An 18,240-nucleotide genomic window follows, 5' to 3' on the forward strand; every position below is an offset into this window, starting at 1 on the left:
ATATTTTTTTTATTGAAATAATATGTTTATAAATGAAATAATATTTATATAGTTATTAAAATTAAATATTATTTGTAATATAATTTAATTATTAAAAACAATATATTAAATTAAAATGATATTTTAATAATTTAAATATTTTATAAAATCTAATTATTCAGTAAAATCAAATGAATAATGACATAGATATTAAATTTGTCCACTAGACACGCCCACATCGTAAAAATTTATCCCAAAATTGGATGGAGCATCAAAACTCGTATAAATTTAAAATATAGGACCGAAAAATTAATTTTTAAAATGGAGTACCACAACTTTTTTTTTTTTAAATAGAGAAACTAAAACCGCATCTAAGTCAATTGATTTTAAAAGTTTAAAATGAAATTGATTTTATCATTTTGATTACTCTTGAGAGAATTAACGGTCTTTAAAATTGATTTTAATTTAAAATTAAAACTTTTGATTATACAAGTTATTTTAAACTCTTGTGTAAAAAAGTTATTTCTAAACTTAAATTTCTTGTAACACTACCAAAAAAAACTTAAATTTCTTGTAGATTTCTATCATATTTATAACATAAACCACTTATTAAAAGAGTAGTAATATTTTGACAACCATTTTGGTACAATCTTTGAGACAACTTTGTTGTTCTCTCTTCTCATTGGTCAAAACAATAGAGAGATAAAAAGGAAAGAGAGAATAAAAACATAATGTGAGTATGATGGAGAAAGTTGTACAAAAGTTGTACCATTTCTCTAGTTAAAATCAGCTTGAGAATTTGTTTTTTTCATCCAAACACGGCACTAAACAGAGAAAATACTGGCGCGGATACCATTTGCTTTGGCGCAATCGGAAAATCTGATTCTAACGGTAATCATTCCTCGCTTTTCAGCATAGAGTGTGCTGAAATGGAAATCCTTCCTCAATTTTCAGTTCCTCATCCCAAACATGATTAGAAAGCACTTATTCATCGCGTTAGGGTTTCTTCTCCTCTCCACAACAATCCCCTTCTCTCACGCTGAATCATCCACATGCTTAACCGTTTACAAACACGGTGGCGCTCCGGCGGTGTTCCAATCCCCAAAATGCCCTCGCTGGAACCTCTTCGATCACAATTCTCGTCCTCAATACACCACACGTTGCCACTCTGCAATGCTCCAAGGTCGAAGAAAATCTCAAGAGGATCGCACTCTCTGCGTCCTCGATCTTCGCATTCCATTTCCCGGTAAACCATTTATTAGACGTAATAGTTAATTACAATAATCAGTTATAGTTAAGTTTCATCGGAAGAGTTAGTTGCAATAATTAGTTACAGTAATTAGTTAACTTTCATAATAGTTAGTTGCAACTTACAATAATCAGTTACATAGTTAGTTAAGTTTTGTTTGCGAGAGTAAGTTATAATTCTATGTGTTTGATGTTTGATTAGGTGCAATGGGAATTAAAGAGGTCGTGGTTGGGATTGTGGCGGTTTTTGACGGTCATAATGGTGCAGAAGCTAGTGAGATGGCGTCGAATTTATTGATGGAGTATTTTGTTCTTCATACTTATTTTCTTCTTGATGCTATGTATTCTGTTATATCCAAGGCTTCGACTGGAACGTTGCTTCACGGGAGAGATCATGATCATGTAAACATACTGCATAGATGGAAAGAGATTTTAGGTTGGCAATTGAATGAATTTCATTCTGAAAGGTGCTTTTGCAATTGCATCTATACTTTTTGTTTTTATTAACAGATAATTGGTGAAAGGTGTGTTTGTATATCTAGTATTGTTGATCAAATGTTGAGTATAGTTTATTATGAAGCACTGACACAAAGACGAACACCGGACACTGGCACGTCAACTCTGGTAATAATTTAAGAGAATGACATGGTTGAATGCAATCACATGTGTCAGTGTCGGACACTGAATACTGACATGTCAACACTGGTAATAATTTTAGAAAATGACATAATTAAATGTAATCACATGTGTCGGTGTCGGACTCTGAACTTGCCATCGATCAGAAGTATTCGTGCTGCAAAGTTTATAATGACTGATTGGTTTTATGTAGAGCTGTGAATGTCAAAGTGACATGTTAGTGCTTTTCTAATAGGTACATAGCGTTTTGAATATCTTATTTTGCTATTTGGTTCGGATTTAGAGTTGTTTTGTTGGTGTACAAGTGTGCTAAGTGTTTCAGTTTTCAAACAGCATTTAGCTTTACATTAATTCCATTTCTCACATTTGTATGTCTATATCTCAACTAGAAAAACTTTTCCAGGTTGCAGAGTACATTTTCTGCTAACTTTGATGATTCTTTTCACTTGGAAATTTTGAAAGAAGCATTGTTAAGAGCAATCCATGATATTGATGAAAAGTTTTCTGAGGTAAGTTTGACTTTCTGTTCACTTTTACAAAAACTTTATTTGGTACTTTTGTATGTGTTCTTGTATTGACATCTTTCAATTGAACTATGAAGGAAGCCTCTAGGAATAACCTTCATTCAGGATCTACAGCAACAGTTGTATTGGTTGCAGATGATAAAATTTTGGTTGCCAATATTGGAGACTCCAAGGCTTTCTTGTGCTCTGAAAATTTTCAGTCTCCTAAGGAGGCTAAAGGTGAGAAAGATTATAAAATATAACCAAACTTCCATTGTTAAACATATATGTTTATCATGGCAATATTAGGATATTGTATGTTATTCTTTTGCTCCTTTCTTTTGTCTAAATATATAAGTATTATGTTATGTGTGGTTATGATAATGTGACCAGCATACTTTTTATTGGAAGGAAACACGAGTATCAGGTTGTTAATTTTAATTTTTTGTTTGTAGCCTCTTTATTAAAGCTATACAGGCAGACAGAGCGTGATGGTTCTGTTTCTGTGTGGGATCGCAAAAAGTACAAATTAGCTTCTTCCCAAGGGCTCACTCATTTTGCAGTAAAGGAATTGACTAGTGATCATCATCCAGACAGAGAGGATGAAAGAACTCGGGTGGAAGCTGCTGGTGGTCAAGTTCTAAATTGGGGCGGTTTGCCTCGCGTAAATGGTCAGTTGGCTATAACACGGGCTATTGGTGATGTGTTCTTTAAAAGGTAGGTTCGGTGGAAATTATTTTCATAAACTCCAAGCTTATATCAACTTATCAAGTGTATCTGCAGCCTTATGTCATGTGCAAGGCGGTTCATGTTTTAGATACAAATTTAAACCAAGTCTCATTCTTAAATTAAGATTAAATTGCAAAAAGGTAGAAGGACATGTGCTTTGACCAGGCTTCAAAACCAAAGCACTAATGCGTGTGGGGCTAATAATTTAAAATTTCAGGGTGACTGGTTTCTTTTACAATTATGTGTTGAAATTGTAACACATTTCTCATAATGACCTTTCAACAGTTATGGAGTTGTATCTGCACCAGAAGTGACTGATTGGCAGCCTCTAACTGCTAACGATAGCTACTTGGTGGCTGCATCTGATGGAGTCTTTGAGAAGTTGAGTGTGCAAGATGTCTGTGATTTGTTGTGGGAAGTACACCATTTATGTGACATGAGATCAGATTGCACCTCTTCAGCTTCTTATTCATTAGCAGATTTTATTATTAATACTGCCTTAAAAAAGGGCAGTATGGACAATATGGCAGCAGTTGTTGTTCCTCTGGAATCTTTCAAATCTTCTGCTAACTCGCTTAGAAGAAGCTACACTGAAAACGAGGATGCAGGTTTCCCATTATTTGGCCTGCAGGAATCTGCTTACAGAAGCTCAGGTATGTTTCATGGGTTTAAACATTGAGCTTCATATGTAGAGTTCAAGACACATTGCCTCAAGATTTCCTCCCTATGTTGATTGCTAATGCATATCAGTTTATACATAATGAATTGAATGTATATGGTATAATCAACAAGGTTTGGTTCATTTTTTTTCTTATTTAACAGGAAATTAATCTATATACTATTACCCTGACCTCTGCTGCAGTTTTCAAATCCTTTGCTTCACTGCATGAACTACCCCCATGTTATAATTATTCCATATGCCTACTGCTCCTTCACACATACTTTAAAATTTTACTCGGATGAGTTTTCTAAGTATCACAAACTTCAAGTAAAGTCAATTTTTAAAAAAGGAAAATCATTGAGAAGAAGAAGAGGAAAAATATTATGAAGAAAAAGAAGGATGATCCTAAGCAAAACAATATAAAAAAAAAGTCAAGAAAAAAAGCCAAAATATATTCTAGCAGTAACAGTTAGGGAAGAACTAAAGAACACGGGAGCATGGCAGGAGCAATTGGGGAAAAAAGCACACAAGAAGTAGGGTATATGACTGGCTGACAGTCACGGGAATACCTAAAGAAGATAGGGGGAAAAACATGAAAGGAAGGAACTATGGATTCAAAGACGGGTACTCTTAAAAAAAAACTCAGTAAAAGCTATCAAGAAGGTCCTCCCAACACCTTTTTTAAAAGATCCTTTTATTTAGTTTTGCATCTAAGAAAGAGATAAATCTTTGGCCCAGCTTTGTTTAGGAGAAGAGATGCAAAAAAAAAAGGTCAGGCCAAACAAGCTCTGTGACATGTGCACGGAGATACACATGATAGGCATGCTATATGTGCTCGTTTTACTTATCAATGCAGTTTTAGTAAATTATCTTTTCTATATGCTACATTTGTATGTAACAATTGCTTATGCGATGTTGAAATTCAATGAAAAAAAATCAAATTATCCAAGTTCTATGCTTGGACAGAAACTTAAATGATCATTAAATTTATTTAATTTGGTAGTCCCTTATGTAGCTCGTTTTTTTTTATTGATTCTTATCAACTAATTTATTATTTGGAACATACTCAGCCAATGGTATCACCTCTGATCGATTGCACCTGGAGCACCCTAATCTGCCAGATACCAAGTTTAAGCGAATAATGGTATGGCTGAAAGCCATCGGATTTATTATTTCCGATTTCTTTGTTATTTTGTTTATGTCATAAATTGAATGTTCCTATGAAATTCAGGAGTGCATTGATTTTTAAGAGCAGACTAATTGTATTTTGTCAATTTTAATAAAACTCTTATAGGATGACAATATATTGTTTGGTGGTGGGGTGCATAAATGGTGGGCAAAAAAATTGTATTCTTATTTGAGACTAGACAACAAAGTTTTTCTATGCCCATAATTTGATTATTAATTTCTCATTTTTCCTTTTTGATTTCTTCAAAAAAAAAATCTCATTTTTCCACTTTCTTTGTGATGAAATGTATTTTTTGGCCGATTTATTAGCATTTTTGGTTGAAATCAAACCAGTTAATCTATTGCCAAAAAATAGTTATTTTTCTTTTGAAGTCCCGTTTTTCACTGAGATACAGGTGTAAATTTTCAATTTTTGGGAATTTAATATCTTTATGTGTGCCAGCAAAACCAAATTTTCATCCTTATCTATATGCTCTTTTAATATCATAAGTCATTGCACTTTGAAACAGAGAGATCCCTCTCATCAAAATTAATCTGAATAAATTCCTTTTGGTTTCCTTTTATGATAGGTTGAAGTGAAACATGGTGATTTTGGATGTTTTTATTTATCAGAAAATCTTGGTGATTTGGTGGATTCTAAGTGGCTTGCCAAAAAAGATGACTGGGAAGACTATTTGTATGAACTACCCCAGCCTCTGCCAGATGCCCTTCATCAACAAGCTGGTAAGCAAAGATGTGATGATATCTCATTCTGTAATCTTTATGCACTTTTTAGGTTTTTCTTAATTTACTGTCCTTATCTTACATTTTAATTAACGATCAAATATACTTTGGTTGGTTCCTTTTTCAGCAGTAGATGGCCCTGTAATTTTGTACAACGACCAAAACTTCTGTTTTCACCTGAGTTCAACTATCAATGAAGCCAATGACCAATGCATAAATCCTGAAGGCTTTGCCAGTTTTATTGGTCTTCTTGAATCAATTCCTTTACATGATACTGGTTCAGATAACAGGTCTTCTGATTATTCGATGCCTGATTCAAGGTAAATTTATCTGCTTTCAATTCCCATGCAGTGATACATCTATAAGCCGATATATGGTTGCTAGTAAAAGACACAGGCAGTATCTCGACCAAAAGTTACATTTTTAAGTCCATAAAGTTTAGATATTCCCTCAAGTGTGTTTTATATGGATGGCCAGTACTATCACTGCCATTACGTGTTGTTGTATGAGTTGAGCTTTTTCCCCTGCAAATTTGATGCTTATAAGTGTATATCTTTAGCCCAACAACTGAGCCAATCTGCATTTTGGTGGGCAGGTATGTATTAAGGAGGAGTTTTGGTCGTGGATCATATGGCGAAGTATGGTTGGCTTTTCATTGGAATTGTAACCAAGGTAATATTACTGCAAAAATGAGCAAGAGTGACAATAATAGAGACAGCAGCTCAAGTAATCCTGAGTGTCAGGATGGTCCTTCTAACTACACCCTGTACATTTTGAAACGTATAATGGTAATACATTTGAATGAAGCAAGAACTATTTTTAATGGTTTCAGTTTATCCGGATCTCTTTGGGTGTCATAAATTGATAATGTATTGTGAGAAAGTAGTATAAATCTATTTTATTACATCAACATAATTAACATGCAATAATTTTGCGAATTTGTACAAATTACACCCCCCCCCCCCCCCCCCCCCCCCCGGTCTTTATTTAGGGGCTTGATATGTTTTTTTTCATCCCTATAAACAATTTCTAGAAGTTGGGTCATTGTGCTGCTATGTGGATTATTTATCCCATGAGAAAGCTGCTCACAGATGCGGAGACAATGGGTGGCCCCTTAACACCCATATGTCAAAACTACATTGAGGTCCCCTATAGGATACAACCACATCTGTTCTCATTTTTTGTTCTCGCACAACCACCTTGTTTAATGTTTTCATCTTTTGCTAGCCTGCTACTGTATGTATGTTTTTTCTGAGTGTTTGTGACTTGTGAGTCCTTTGGTTTCTATCTCTTTTTCTTTATCACTACTCTTCTTTAAAGTGTGGGTAGCTTTAGTCTTTCATTTCTGTACTGGTTTTTCAATAAGTTGTGGCTTCATGGGAAGCTATCCCGTGTTTCTTTCTTTATTTTTGTTGCTTCCATTTCTTCTTGTCTTTTTTGGTGCTTTTGATAATGTTTTTAATACCTTTTGAATATAAATTTTAAATTTGATTATAACTTTGATTTTTAAAACTATTTTGCTTGAATATTTTATTTCTATTTTAGATGACTAATTCAATATAATTTTTAAATTCAGTGCCTTTATTATTTTCTTTCTTGGCCTCCATCGAGTTCAAATGCTGGCTCTGCCCTTGGCAGCTTGCCGTATTCTATTAATTAAATAATTTGTCTTTCTTCGGCTTCTGTTGTGCACTTTGGGTCTGGTCCTCTCGTCGGATTAGGCGTGTCCGACACCGAGACTTGTAATTACACTGAATTAAGTGATTTTTTCAAATTATTAGCTGTGTCGGTGTGTCAGTGTCCCGTATCCGTGCTTCATAGATCCTTTCTCATTTCTCTTTGAAATTCGCCCAATCAAAAGAAAGGGCGGTATGTGCATAGACTTGGTGCTGTGTTAAGAATCATAAGCCAAGAAAATAGAAAAAAGTGAAGGAAGATGAGTGGAAAAATTTGCAGTGTCTCTGTCATCTGAAATTGAAATCTGAATTAAGTAACTGAACTGAATACTGTTAGGACTGGTATCTAAATCACTTGGATATACTGAATGTACTTGGATGGTATTGAGGAATCATCCTTGAAACAATGTTCCAAAGAGCAAAGGTTATAAATACACACTGACAAGAAATTGAGAGCCTGCCCTCTCCTTAACCAAGCGGTTCCTTCTAAATAAATTCCTCCCCTAATTCAAATGACAAACTAGTGTATATAGAGTTACATCCATCACATAATAAAACATAACTGACACAGTTGACATAACTGTTCCTAAATAATAGCTACTACCGATAACATAATAACTGCCTAATAATATTTACTAATAAGAGGTTACACGGAAGGCTATTTATGTTGAAACAAGTTGCTACTGTTAGATTCTGTTAATAAGATAATCTCACCCACTAGAATCTTCTTTCGTGAGTTACACCTATGTAAGCTGCATTGTTGTCTGATGAGGTCCAAGGCCCTAGCCCACAATATACATAACAACACAAAGCTATCAACAGAAAACATAAAGTTAAAACATAACAGACAGCATAAGCTACACTTATCTCTAAAATGCTCTTCTTTATCTTTTTTGCTTAGAAAGCATAAGCTACACTTGATTGTGTTCAGTAGGCACTGTATTTTTATTATACATATGTAAGCACATTATACAGATAACTCTTGATTATACTGAACAGGTAGAGAAAGGGTCTGCTGTGTACTTAAGTGGGCTGAGGGAAAAACATTTTGGAGAAATTTTCTTAAATGCCTCCATGTGCTTTGAAGATGTGCTGTTGGCTGGAAAATCTAACTGTGTATACGAAACATCACAATATGATTCTGAGTATTCATTTCAAAACAAATTTCGACTGCAAGGAGCCATATATGAAGAAGGTTTGGACCACATTGCAAGATATGTGGAATCTTTTGAGTCTCGGTCCAATGAAATATGGCTTGTATTCAGTTATGAAGGAGTGTCGTTGTCAAAACTTTTATATACTGTAGAAGATGCAAACAATACTGCCGAGAAAGAAAGACTTGAGCAAGTGAAACAGGTTCGGATACTACGTCCATCAAAGTGGTGGCGTTGGTTGAAAACAACGGAAGAAGGGCAAGAGGAAATGCGCAACCTTATCTGGCAACTGGTATGTCTTCAATGTAGGTTTGTAAGGGGTCTTTTATGTTATCCATATGGTTCGCTAATATATAACCATGAAAACTACGACAACACGACAACTTTTTCCCCCTAATAAGGATTTGACAAAATTAAGTTTCTTGTTTTTACCATCACTGTTATTATTTTTATTTGTATTATTGAACATGGTGTTAAACAAAAGTGATCAGTGTACCCACCCAATGAATCTGGAAAAGTTAATTTCTTTCTCACAAGGGAAGATACATGGATACAGAAAAGTAAAAGGATACTGTTACTATAAACCTTTTGAGTCCTCGTGTAATAGCTTTGGCTTCTAAGAGATTTGATCTTAGACATTGTTTCAGAGCCTCCGTCCAAATAGTCATAAATTTAATCCTCGCTGCCCCCATTCTTCTTAATTGAGGTAATTTAAGTATAATTAAGATGGCTTGTTAAAAAAAAAAAAAAAGGTATACGTAAGATGGGCCTTAGCGTTCCAAGCATCAGGCCCAAAGGATCTTTGTTAAGCAGCTTTTTAGATATAAAACCTTTTATAAGCCTTTGCTAGCTACTTCTTTTAGGAGAGTTGATCCTTGACAAGAATACAATTGCAATATTAGAGCAAGAACAATATTGATCATTTCAGCATATTACATCAAGAGTTTACATCTTAACTGCTTTACGTGCAGCTGAGGTATGCACCTTTTCTGTCTGTTTTTTGTATATCATAAACCTCTCTGTCTTGTCTTTTCATGTATATTCCATTTTTTTCTTATTTTTAAAAATTGTACTCATATTGTGATCCAAACCGATTCAAACAAGACTGCAAAACGATTCCAAAAACAAACCTAAAACCGGACAAAACTAATTTTACCGATTTTCTTGAATGCTTTTTGGAATTCTTGTTTTATAAACTGATCAGGTCAGATCAAATATCAATTTATTTTTACTAATATTCTCTTTTATTTACTCAGTTATTGGCACTCAAGTCTTGTCACGACCGCAATATCACACACAGGGACATTAAACCTGGTAAGACATGGGGGTAGTTTGTGGTGCCTAAGGGATGTATGCATGTAGGTTTCTAGATAAACACTATTGTTTCGAGTAAATAGGCAATTACCCCCCTGAAATTGTAAGTTTCATCAATTACCCCCCCTGAAATTAACAAAACTTCAATTACCCTCCGGAAATTTCACAACGTTAATCAATTTATCCTCTCCGTCAAATTTCTGTTAGTGAACATGACGTTTTGCAAATACCCCCCCTGAAGTTTTGCACTTATGTGCAAAATGTCCCCCAAACTTAAAAATTTATATTATTTTTTTCTTAAAGACAAACAATTAACGATTAAATATTAAAGCTAACTATTAATTTTGGAGTTTGGGAAAACTACATGCATATATACATCAAAATATGGAAAAATGTGTATTTTTAAAGTGACAATAATGGTTATTTCTAATAGACAAATTATTATTTTTAGGGGTTTATAGACAAATTAATAATCAGTTTTAAATTTATATTTTCTCCTTTACCATCTTAGTCTTTTAACTCCTCCAACTCCTTCAACAATTTGCTCAAACCATTTAAACTACACAACCCCCAATATTTTCATATGATTTGTTCTTGTTTACACACTTTATAGAAAACTTCATTCTAACTTCTTGTTTGTGCTTCAGGCAGGGACAATCATTCATCGTATACAATCTAGCTCACACCACAATACTATCAAACCGACATATCATATATAGCATATTAAGTAATATTCATGTAAAAAAGACACAAATCACCAGCAAATGAAATATGTGATCGGTATGTATAGAGGAACACTTATTGAGAAATGTCAAACACTTAGACATATATTTCTTTACCTTTGAAATTAATCCACAAATCATCCCATTATTGTCACTTTAAAAATACACATTTTTCCCTATTTTGATGTATATATGCATGTAGTTTTCCCAAACTCCAAAATTAATAGTTAGCTTTAATATTTAATTGTTAACTGTTTGTCGTTAAGAAAAAAATAATATAAATTTTTAAGTTTGGGGGGCGTTTTGCACATAAGTGCAAAACTTCAGGGGGTATTTGCAAAACGTCATGTTCACTAACAGAAAAATTTGACGGAGGGGGTAAATTGATTAACGTTGTGAAATCTCAGGGGGTAATTGAAGTTTTGTTAATTTCAAGGGGGTAATTGACGAAACTTACAATTTCAAGGGGGTAATTGCCTATTTACTCCTATTGTTTCATAAAGGATATCAATCATTTGGTACTGCTAAATTTGAAGTCACTAATGTTGAAGCACTTGATGTAAATGCTAAGTGGATTGTATTTGTTGAGATGTTAATTTATTTTATGGAAACTGACATGTTACTATATTTTATAATAGACCCTCTTAATCAACCTGTCTTCATTTTGGGTTTCTAGATTTGCTACAACTAGTTAAGCTGAAATCAAATCTGGTGATTCAATAGAATTTTTTTTCTCAAATATGTGGGATCTTTGTCTCACTTTTGTATTTAATGTCTTGTTGGTTAAAACACTATTACGATGGCCCTTTTTCTGCGGTCTATAATAAGACTGCAATCTGTGTCCCTCAGATGTATGTGTCTGTGAATTTTCTTTTGATTATAATGTATTGTTCAATTGAAAGAACTTGTTTCTTTGTAAAATGCAACTGACTTGAGGTATGTTATTTTTGAAGAGAATATGGTGATATGCTTTGAAGATCCGGAGTCAGGGAGATGCTTGAAAGATGCTCCAACAAAATTGAATAATTTTTCCACCAAAATGTACGGTGAAGTCTTTTAGTATCCTTCTTTTATTCTAACCTTTTTTTTAGAATAAAAAATTGATGGGAAACAATTTAACCTTTTATGCTATATATTTGATGTCTAGTTAACTTGCTTCTATTTATAATATGATTTGATCTATTGTAGTTAATCCATATTTTGTGTGAAAACTGTGCATTTAGTGTTAAATTGATATTCATGTTTGACTATCTCCTGCTTACATTAAGAAAAAAATTCTTTATCTGATTTTTTTTGTATATAATTGATAATCATTGGTTTTAGTCTTCGACAATGATAGAAGCACAACTGGGTTATTGCTTACCTTTAAAATTGGATTTGGCTATCGAATTATTTGCATGTGTGTGTGTGTGTGTCTGTGTGTGTGCATGCATGCATATTTTACTGTTTTGATTGCTGAATTTGATGTCCTTTTTCTGTTTCTTGTAGGCGTATTATTGACTTTGGAAGTGGAATTGACGAGTTCACAATAAAGCATTTATATGCTTCTACTGGGCCTTCTAGGTATCTTATTGCTCAGTCTAAATACTAGTATTATTTACTTATTTAATTTATGGGTTAATAGGCCTTTATTCCCCTGCAGTATAGGTCACTTTTGGTTTTTCCCTCTGTAAAAAATTTTTGTCAGATTCCGTCCTTGTAAATTTTTTTTGTTTTGGAATACCCCCTAGACCAGCTGACTGTGTATTTTCACTGATGTGGCACGCTGAGTCACCTTTTTCTGATGACGTGGCACGCTGACTGTATAATTATTTTTATTTTTTATGTGATTTATTTATATTGCAGGGGTAAAGGCATATATTAACCCTTAATTTATTTATATGTGATTTTTGTAATAAACATGTGCTTTATGTTATTTCAGAGCTGAACAAACTTACGAGTACACTCCTCCTGAAGCTTTGCTAAATGCTACATGGTATCAAGGGCCAACAAGCTCAACTTTGAAGTATGTCATATTTTGCATGACTTAAGCATCTTTTTTTTTTTTCTAAAAGATTTTGCATGATTGTTTGGTGGATTTAGATTTTACACGGTATTACTTGAAAATTTTGAAGCAATCTTTCTGCTATTACAGGTATGACATGTGGAGTGTTGGTGTTGTGATGTTAGAGATGGTCTTAGGGACACCAAATATTTTCCAGATAAATGCTTTAACACGTGCTCTTTTGGATCGGCATCTTGAGGGCTGGAATGAGGGTGTGAAGGAGCTGGCATACAAGTAAGTGTGCCTTTTAGAAGGCTAGAATCATAACCTTCTTTAATACTGTAAACTTTTGGCTCTCTGACAATATTTTTTTCTCTATAAACCAGAAAGACAGCTAACATTAATTCATGTGTTGTGCCAATTTCAAAGTGAATGCACTTAGTTATTTATTTATTTTGTTTCCCGAGATGCCTTCTAAGCTAGATTGGTTGCTGGTTGTTTTTAGTAGTAGTTGTAAACTCAAATGTGAATTTGTAGCACAACGCTGGTTCATTCTGAAGACTTGCATATTTGAACCTCTGGAATCTATATTATCACTATTTATTTTATTAATGTGGCTGACAGACTTAGATCGTTCATGGAATTGTGCATCTTAATCCCTGGGGTTTCTGGCAGCTACTCAAAAAAGTATCACAAAGTGAATCAAGTAAGTTTACCTTCTTAGCCGGGACAGTCTCTGGTTCATGACCTAGTCAAAAGCTGATTATTTTGTTTAAACTTTTTCTCGTCTTAATGTATAACGTTGGTTCACATCTTTTACTTTTATGATGGAAAATGTTTTGTTGTAATAATGTTATAAATGAATTGGTTCTATTGATTCTTCAAGACTGAGCTTGTTTTCAACACAGATAAGTAGTAACTAGAGACAAAGATAATCTCCAAAGTTCGGGTGCTTATTACTTAAGAACTCTCCCAATTCTAATACTCCCAAAGATAATAACAGTAGGTAAATACGATTTAGAAAGATCAGTAGGATACTATAAAAGGGTTTATTGGAGTAAGAAACCTCTCAGATCTGGAATCTTATAATTCCCCTAAAAGATAACTGAATACATATCCCTAGGATTATTTAATGTTTATCAACATACCGTTGTGGCCAGCCCAACATGTCAAAGCTCAAATAACCTTGAGGTTTAAAATACGTTGGAAAATACAAGACTATTTATATCTTCCTCTGTTTCTCAACCATTTTGTATAGTTGGCCCTACCTAAACTGCATTACTGATGGAATGATATTGTCTCCAATATTTACCGAGAATTCAATTTATTCTATTAGAATTGGCAACCGCCATTGATGAAGCTTGAAACTGAATTCAGTTAGAGGAGAGAGAAAGGGATAGAAGAGAGAGAAAACAGATCTGAGAGAAAGGGAAAAACTGTTTAGTGTTATTCATTGAATAAATGTGAGAGATACAATGTATTTATAGATGCATTCTAGGAAGCATATGAGTGGTGACACATGTCACACTCCAAGAGGCTAAGCTATAATACTTGAACTATCTAAGACTAGTTCCAGTAAGAGCCTTAGACTCTATATACTCTAACATATTCAGATATCCATTTAGAAAAATATTTGTTCAACCTAGTCTGAAACATGGACCAAAATCTTGGATTTCATTCCCTTGGGGAAGATGGACTTGAAGCTTTGATTGTCTGTTTCTATATTAGTCCATTCCAATGGTTCATAGGCTGTGGGGTCACTAACCTCGCGTTGAGACAAAAGCAACAAATCGTTACTTCTCACAAAAGCCAACATTGGAACGTGAAACAAACCATCTCAATGGTTCACAAACATGATTTAGTTGTTGGAGACACACTGCCTTCCAACTTTCTTATTTGAACATATTGCCTAATGAAGTTTTCTTTTCTGTCATTATAGGTTGGAGTTTCGCCTGCATCCTGGAAATGCTCTGAAGAATTCTTTTCTAGACAAATTAAGGCTAGAGATCCTCTTAAAATAGGGTTGGCTGGCTAACTTTTTATGCTTTTATCGTGCTATGAAATATATTTAGTCTTCTCCTATGAAGCAATTGTTTTCTCTTCATAACATTTCTGTTAGTCTTGCAGTTTTTCAAACATCTGGGCTTTACGGTTAGTGCGCCATCTGCTTATGTGGGACCCGGTAAGTTTCATGATAACTGTTGATAGTAATTTAGTGATCCTAAAGCTCCATATTTCAAAAAAGTTTGTTCAAAGAAACTATCTAAACTATTTGCCATCCTGGTCTTAGCATTAAAGTTTGATTGCCCTGTGCGCAGCTGTACTAAACTCTAAGATCTTAGTAATAGGAGCTTAAGTTTAATTCTCTACAAAGGCTGATCATTTATTTTAAGTTTTTACTGTGTGAAGTTCAACGAAACCTCTATTTTGATTCTGACCGTTGAACTGGTTCTCATTTTATCTTTGTTCTATTCCCCAAAAGAAAAGAAAAATACTTTATATTCGTTCTTGTCAATCTTCTGGTCAACAACTGCTTTAGTTGGGTAGTGTTGTATCTGATGAAGGTTTCTTTATATTTTGCAGGAGGATCGGCCAAGTGTTGATGAGGCACTGCGGCATCCCTATTTCCATCCTCCACCAAGAAGATAATTGTGCAGGAGGAAACAACCGGTGCTTGCACTGAAAAATTCATACAAGAGGAACTGAAATTTTCTAATTGAATCCTGTACAGCTGCATATGGTGCTGCAGCTGTAATGGCCATTAGATTTAGAGAGAGAAACAACTCAAGGGGTTTCTCTCTAAATCTAAAGGTCTCTACTACTGCAGCATCGTACCGCGGCTGTAGTGAATCCAAACACATCACTGAATGCATTCACTGAGCAGATGCAGATTTTCTTGTGAAAAAGCACAATCAGCTACAGTGTGCAAATACATGGCGTTATCAAGCTGACAGTCTGCAGCTTAAAAAAAAAACAAGCTAACGACATGTAGCCAAAATAATGGACTGATGATAGGTATCAAAATAACCGATACGACCAAAAAGAAGAACAAGACTACTAATAGGTGTCAAAATATGGACACCTAACAAGACCAGATGAGCTTTGCATGCTTTGTATTATATATTGAAACATAGAAAAGCTATAAGTATTGTAAGAAAGAACGGGAACAATATCAATGACAGGTTTTGCAAACCTTTTGGATTAAATGTTCTGTTCCCCTTTGAAGTAAAAAAAAAAAAAATGTTCACGGAATTGTAGTAAGCTTGGCTGATTTTGCTATATGATAAACTGCAATGAACAGTACTTTTTTTGTTGTTCTTTTTTTGTTTGCTTGAGATAAATAATCGCCTAAGATAGGCTCAGGCTAGGGTGAGAGAGCATATATCTCTCATCGTGGGAAACTTTTAAAGGTTGTTAGATTATGAGGGTCTATAGATCTTACTGAAAGTTGTCTATATCATAATTTTTTTGCTTTCATCTTCTCCCTGCTGTTTTCAACCTTGATTATTATTTTTTAATGGCTCTTTTTAGAAAATGTGACGTTTTGGGCATCTCATACGTATTAAGAAATGTAATTAATTTTGTGTGGGAAATGGATATTATTAATTATTTTACAAAATTGTCCTTAGTAAATGACATAAGAAAGATAAATGAATGACTTGAAAGAAGAGAAAGTAATAAATAGTTAAGGATATAATAGTAAAAATAACATTAATGTTTCTTTGGTATTGTAAAGCGGCATACAATTTGGAACAATTTTTTTTTTTCAAAGCGACATATAATTTTGGACAGAGGGAGTAATGAATAAAAATGTGTGTGGTAAAACAGTAAATTCTCATTCTCAATTGTATTCATTCACACTAATTCCCTTGCTTCTCTTTGTTAAAACATTGTGATGACTACACAACTTTCTTAACCATCGGGGAAAAAAAGGTTCAAGTAATAAATCTGATTTCAATGCAAAAATGCATTGGAGGACCTAATCAATCATCATCTTCCGTTTGAACAATCTTTTGACCAAACCCTTTAGGTCCTGCCCTAACCACTTTCCTTTTCTTTTTCTTTCCGCTAGCTGCTTCTTCTTTCTCAAATTTCTCCTTCTCTCTCTTTGTCAAGAAATCTGTTACTGCTAAATAGATAACCCCAATAGTGATAACGGATAAGCCAATGAAAGCAATGAAGAAAAGAGCCGATACGATAATAGATACCCCATCATCAGTGGCAGTTGATGAGGCCAATTGCTCCGAAGCATCAATGGCAGCATCTTCAACAGCTGTAGCAGCAACAGGATTTGGCCATAGTTTGGACTTCCTTTGAAAATATATGGATTTTCTGGTTGTAGTGATAATGGGAGAGAAAGATGAAGTTGTTGGAAGAGAGTAAAAACGTGTGTTGAAATGGAGAGAAGAAGAAGAAGAAGATGTTGAAAGAAAGGTTGCAATCTTTGGAGATGATGATGCAAATAATGCAGTTGCCATAGCTGACGTGGCCCACCCACAGCTGCTTCTGTTGGGTTGCTTATCCTATCCAAAGGGATTGAGAGGATGCTTTGGCTATGAGCTACTTTTTGTTTACTACATTATAATACGAAAAACATAAATCAAAATCATTTTAACATTTATCGTATAATTGTCAACAAAATACATCATATGATACATTAAAATAAACAAATATATAATATTAAAAATAAAAAAAATTATCCATGACACACAGGAACTCAGGCTAGTATAAATACAAACAAAAATTGATTCAATCATTAATTCATCAAATTCTATTCACAATTTGCAAAATCGTATTTAGCAAGAGGCTGAACTTTTATACTTTAAAGGGTGTTGTAACATTATTAAATTAAGGGTTAAATATGTTTTTGATCCCTATAAATATGCCAACTTTTCGTTTTAGTCCCTCTAAAATTTTCCTTCAACTTTTAGTCCTTATAAAATTTTCAATCACTACTTTTGGTCCCTATTTTTAATTTAATTTTTTTATTTTTTTAATGAAATTGCGTAGAAATGTGTATAATATTCTAAAAAAAAATTAGAATTTTTTAACAAAACACAAATTAAATATGAATTTTTAACCGTAAAATATATAAAAATTCATATTAAATTCATGTTTTGTTAAAAAATTATAATTTTTTTTTGGAGTGATTCTTGTAATATTTTGAATTTTTCTGGAAAATTTGATTAAAAAATATGAATTCTACATATGAGTTTACTTTAAAAGAGGGACCAAAAGTGAAGATTGAAAATTTTATAGGGACTAAAAGTTGAAGGAAAATTTTAGAGGGACTAAAACAAAAAGTTGACATATTTATAGGGACCAAAAACATATTTAACCCTTAAATTAATTATAAATTACTATTTTCGTATTCTATGCATAATTCGTGAGATTGAGTATGTTGTTAAAGAAAACGTGAGATTAAACATTTCCTTATAGAAAGTATAACGATTATACTTTCAATTAGTTTTATATAATTTTAGTCATTTCCTTCACATTAGTCATTCAAATCCGTATTGAACCGCATATAATTTTATATTTGGATTGGGACAAATTTTTGCCTCAAACTGCACTACGAACATCTCTTAACTAGCAGCAAAATAGTACATATAATCTAACTACATATGTCTTCCTATTAAAAAAAAAACAATTTGAGATGGTACTGTTCCACGACGACGACGTGTATCATGTTATGTCGCTTGTTGAAGAGCTCTGCCTAGGAG

General features: G+C 33.6%; 2 protein-coding genes across 4 annotated transcripts; one reads left to right on the forward strand and one right to left on the reverse strand.

Annotated features, from left to right (window-relative positions):
- The first annotated feature begins 779 nt into the window (after positions 1 to 779).
- On the forward strand, positions 780 to 15,835 carry LOC11434592 (uncharacterized). Of its 3 annotated transcripts, none has more exons than XM_003590531.4 (20): positions 780 to 1,225; positions 1,430 to 1,694; positions 2,267 to 2,372; positions 2,465 to 2,606; positions 2,822 to 3,083; positions 3,381 to 3,748; positions 4,827 to 4,900; positions 5,514 to 5,667; positions 5,795 to 5,987; positions 6,263 to 6,455; positions 8,343 to 8,789; positions 9,754 to 9,811; positions 11,487 to 11,574; positions 12,022 to 12,096; positions 12,455 to 12,538; positions 12,668 to 12,811; positions 13,142 to 13,223; positions 14,457 to 14,539; positions 14,645 to 14,699; positions 15,101 to 15,835. In XM_003590531.4, exons 1-20 carry the CDS (start codon positions 949 to 951, stop codon positions 15,164 to 15,166), a joined length of 3,216 nt encoding a protein of 1,071 aa, XP_003590579.2. In that variant the 5' UTR covers positions 780 to 948; the 3' UTR covers positions 15,167 to 15,835. The 3 variants fall into 3 exon arrangements, with proteins under 3 accessions (XP_003590579.2, XP_024635855.1, XP_024635859.1); XM_024780087.2 differs by having other exon boundaries at positions 5,798 to 5,987; XM_024780091.2 differs by lacking the exon at positions 780 to 1,225 and having other exon boundaries at positions 1,505 to 1,663.
- A 495-nt stretch (positions 15,836 to 16,330) lies between these two features.
- LOC11434147 (uncharacterized) lies at positions 16,331 to 17,088 on the reverse strand. Its single transcript, XM_003590532.4, has one exon. The coding sequence runs from the start codon at positions 16,993 to 16,995 to the stop codon at positions 16,501 to 16,503; it is 495 nt and encodes a 164-aa protein (XP_003590580.1). The 5' UTR covers positions 16,996 to 17,088; the 3' UTR covers positions 16,331 to 16,500.
- Between the last annotated feature and the right edge of the window lie 1,152 nt (positions 17,089 to 18,240).

Source organism: Medicago truncatula, chromosome 1, assembly GCF_003473485.1.
Source record: "Medicago truncatula cultivar Jemalong A17 chromosome 1, MtrunA17r5.0-ANR, whole genome shotgun sequence".
NCBI lineage: Eukaryota > Viridiplantae > Streptophyta > Magnoliopsida > Fabales > Fabaceae > Medicago > Medicago truncatula.

Bases quoted from the DNA above. Each gene is read 5' to 3' on its own strand.
- LOC11434147 (XM_003590532.4), bottom strand. From the start codon at position 16,995: ATGGCAACTGCATTATTTGCATCATCATCTCCAAAGATTGCAACCTTT.
- LOC11434592 (XM_003590531.4), top strand. From the start codon at position 949: ATGATTAGAAAGCACTTATTCATCGCGTTAGGGTTTCTTCTCCTCTCC. The intron at 1,695-2,266 runs GTGCTTTTGCAA...AAACTTTTCCAG, and splicing joins AATGAATTTCATTCTGAAAG to GTTGCAGAGTACATTTTCTG. The intron at 8,790-9,753 runs GTATGTCTTCAA...TTATTTACTCAG, and splicing joins GCAACCTTATCTGGCAACTG to TTATTGGCACTCAAGTCTTG.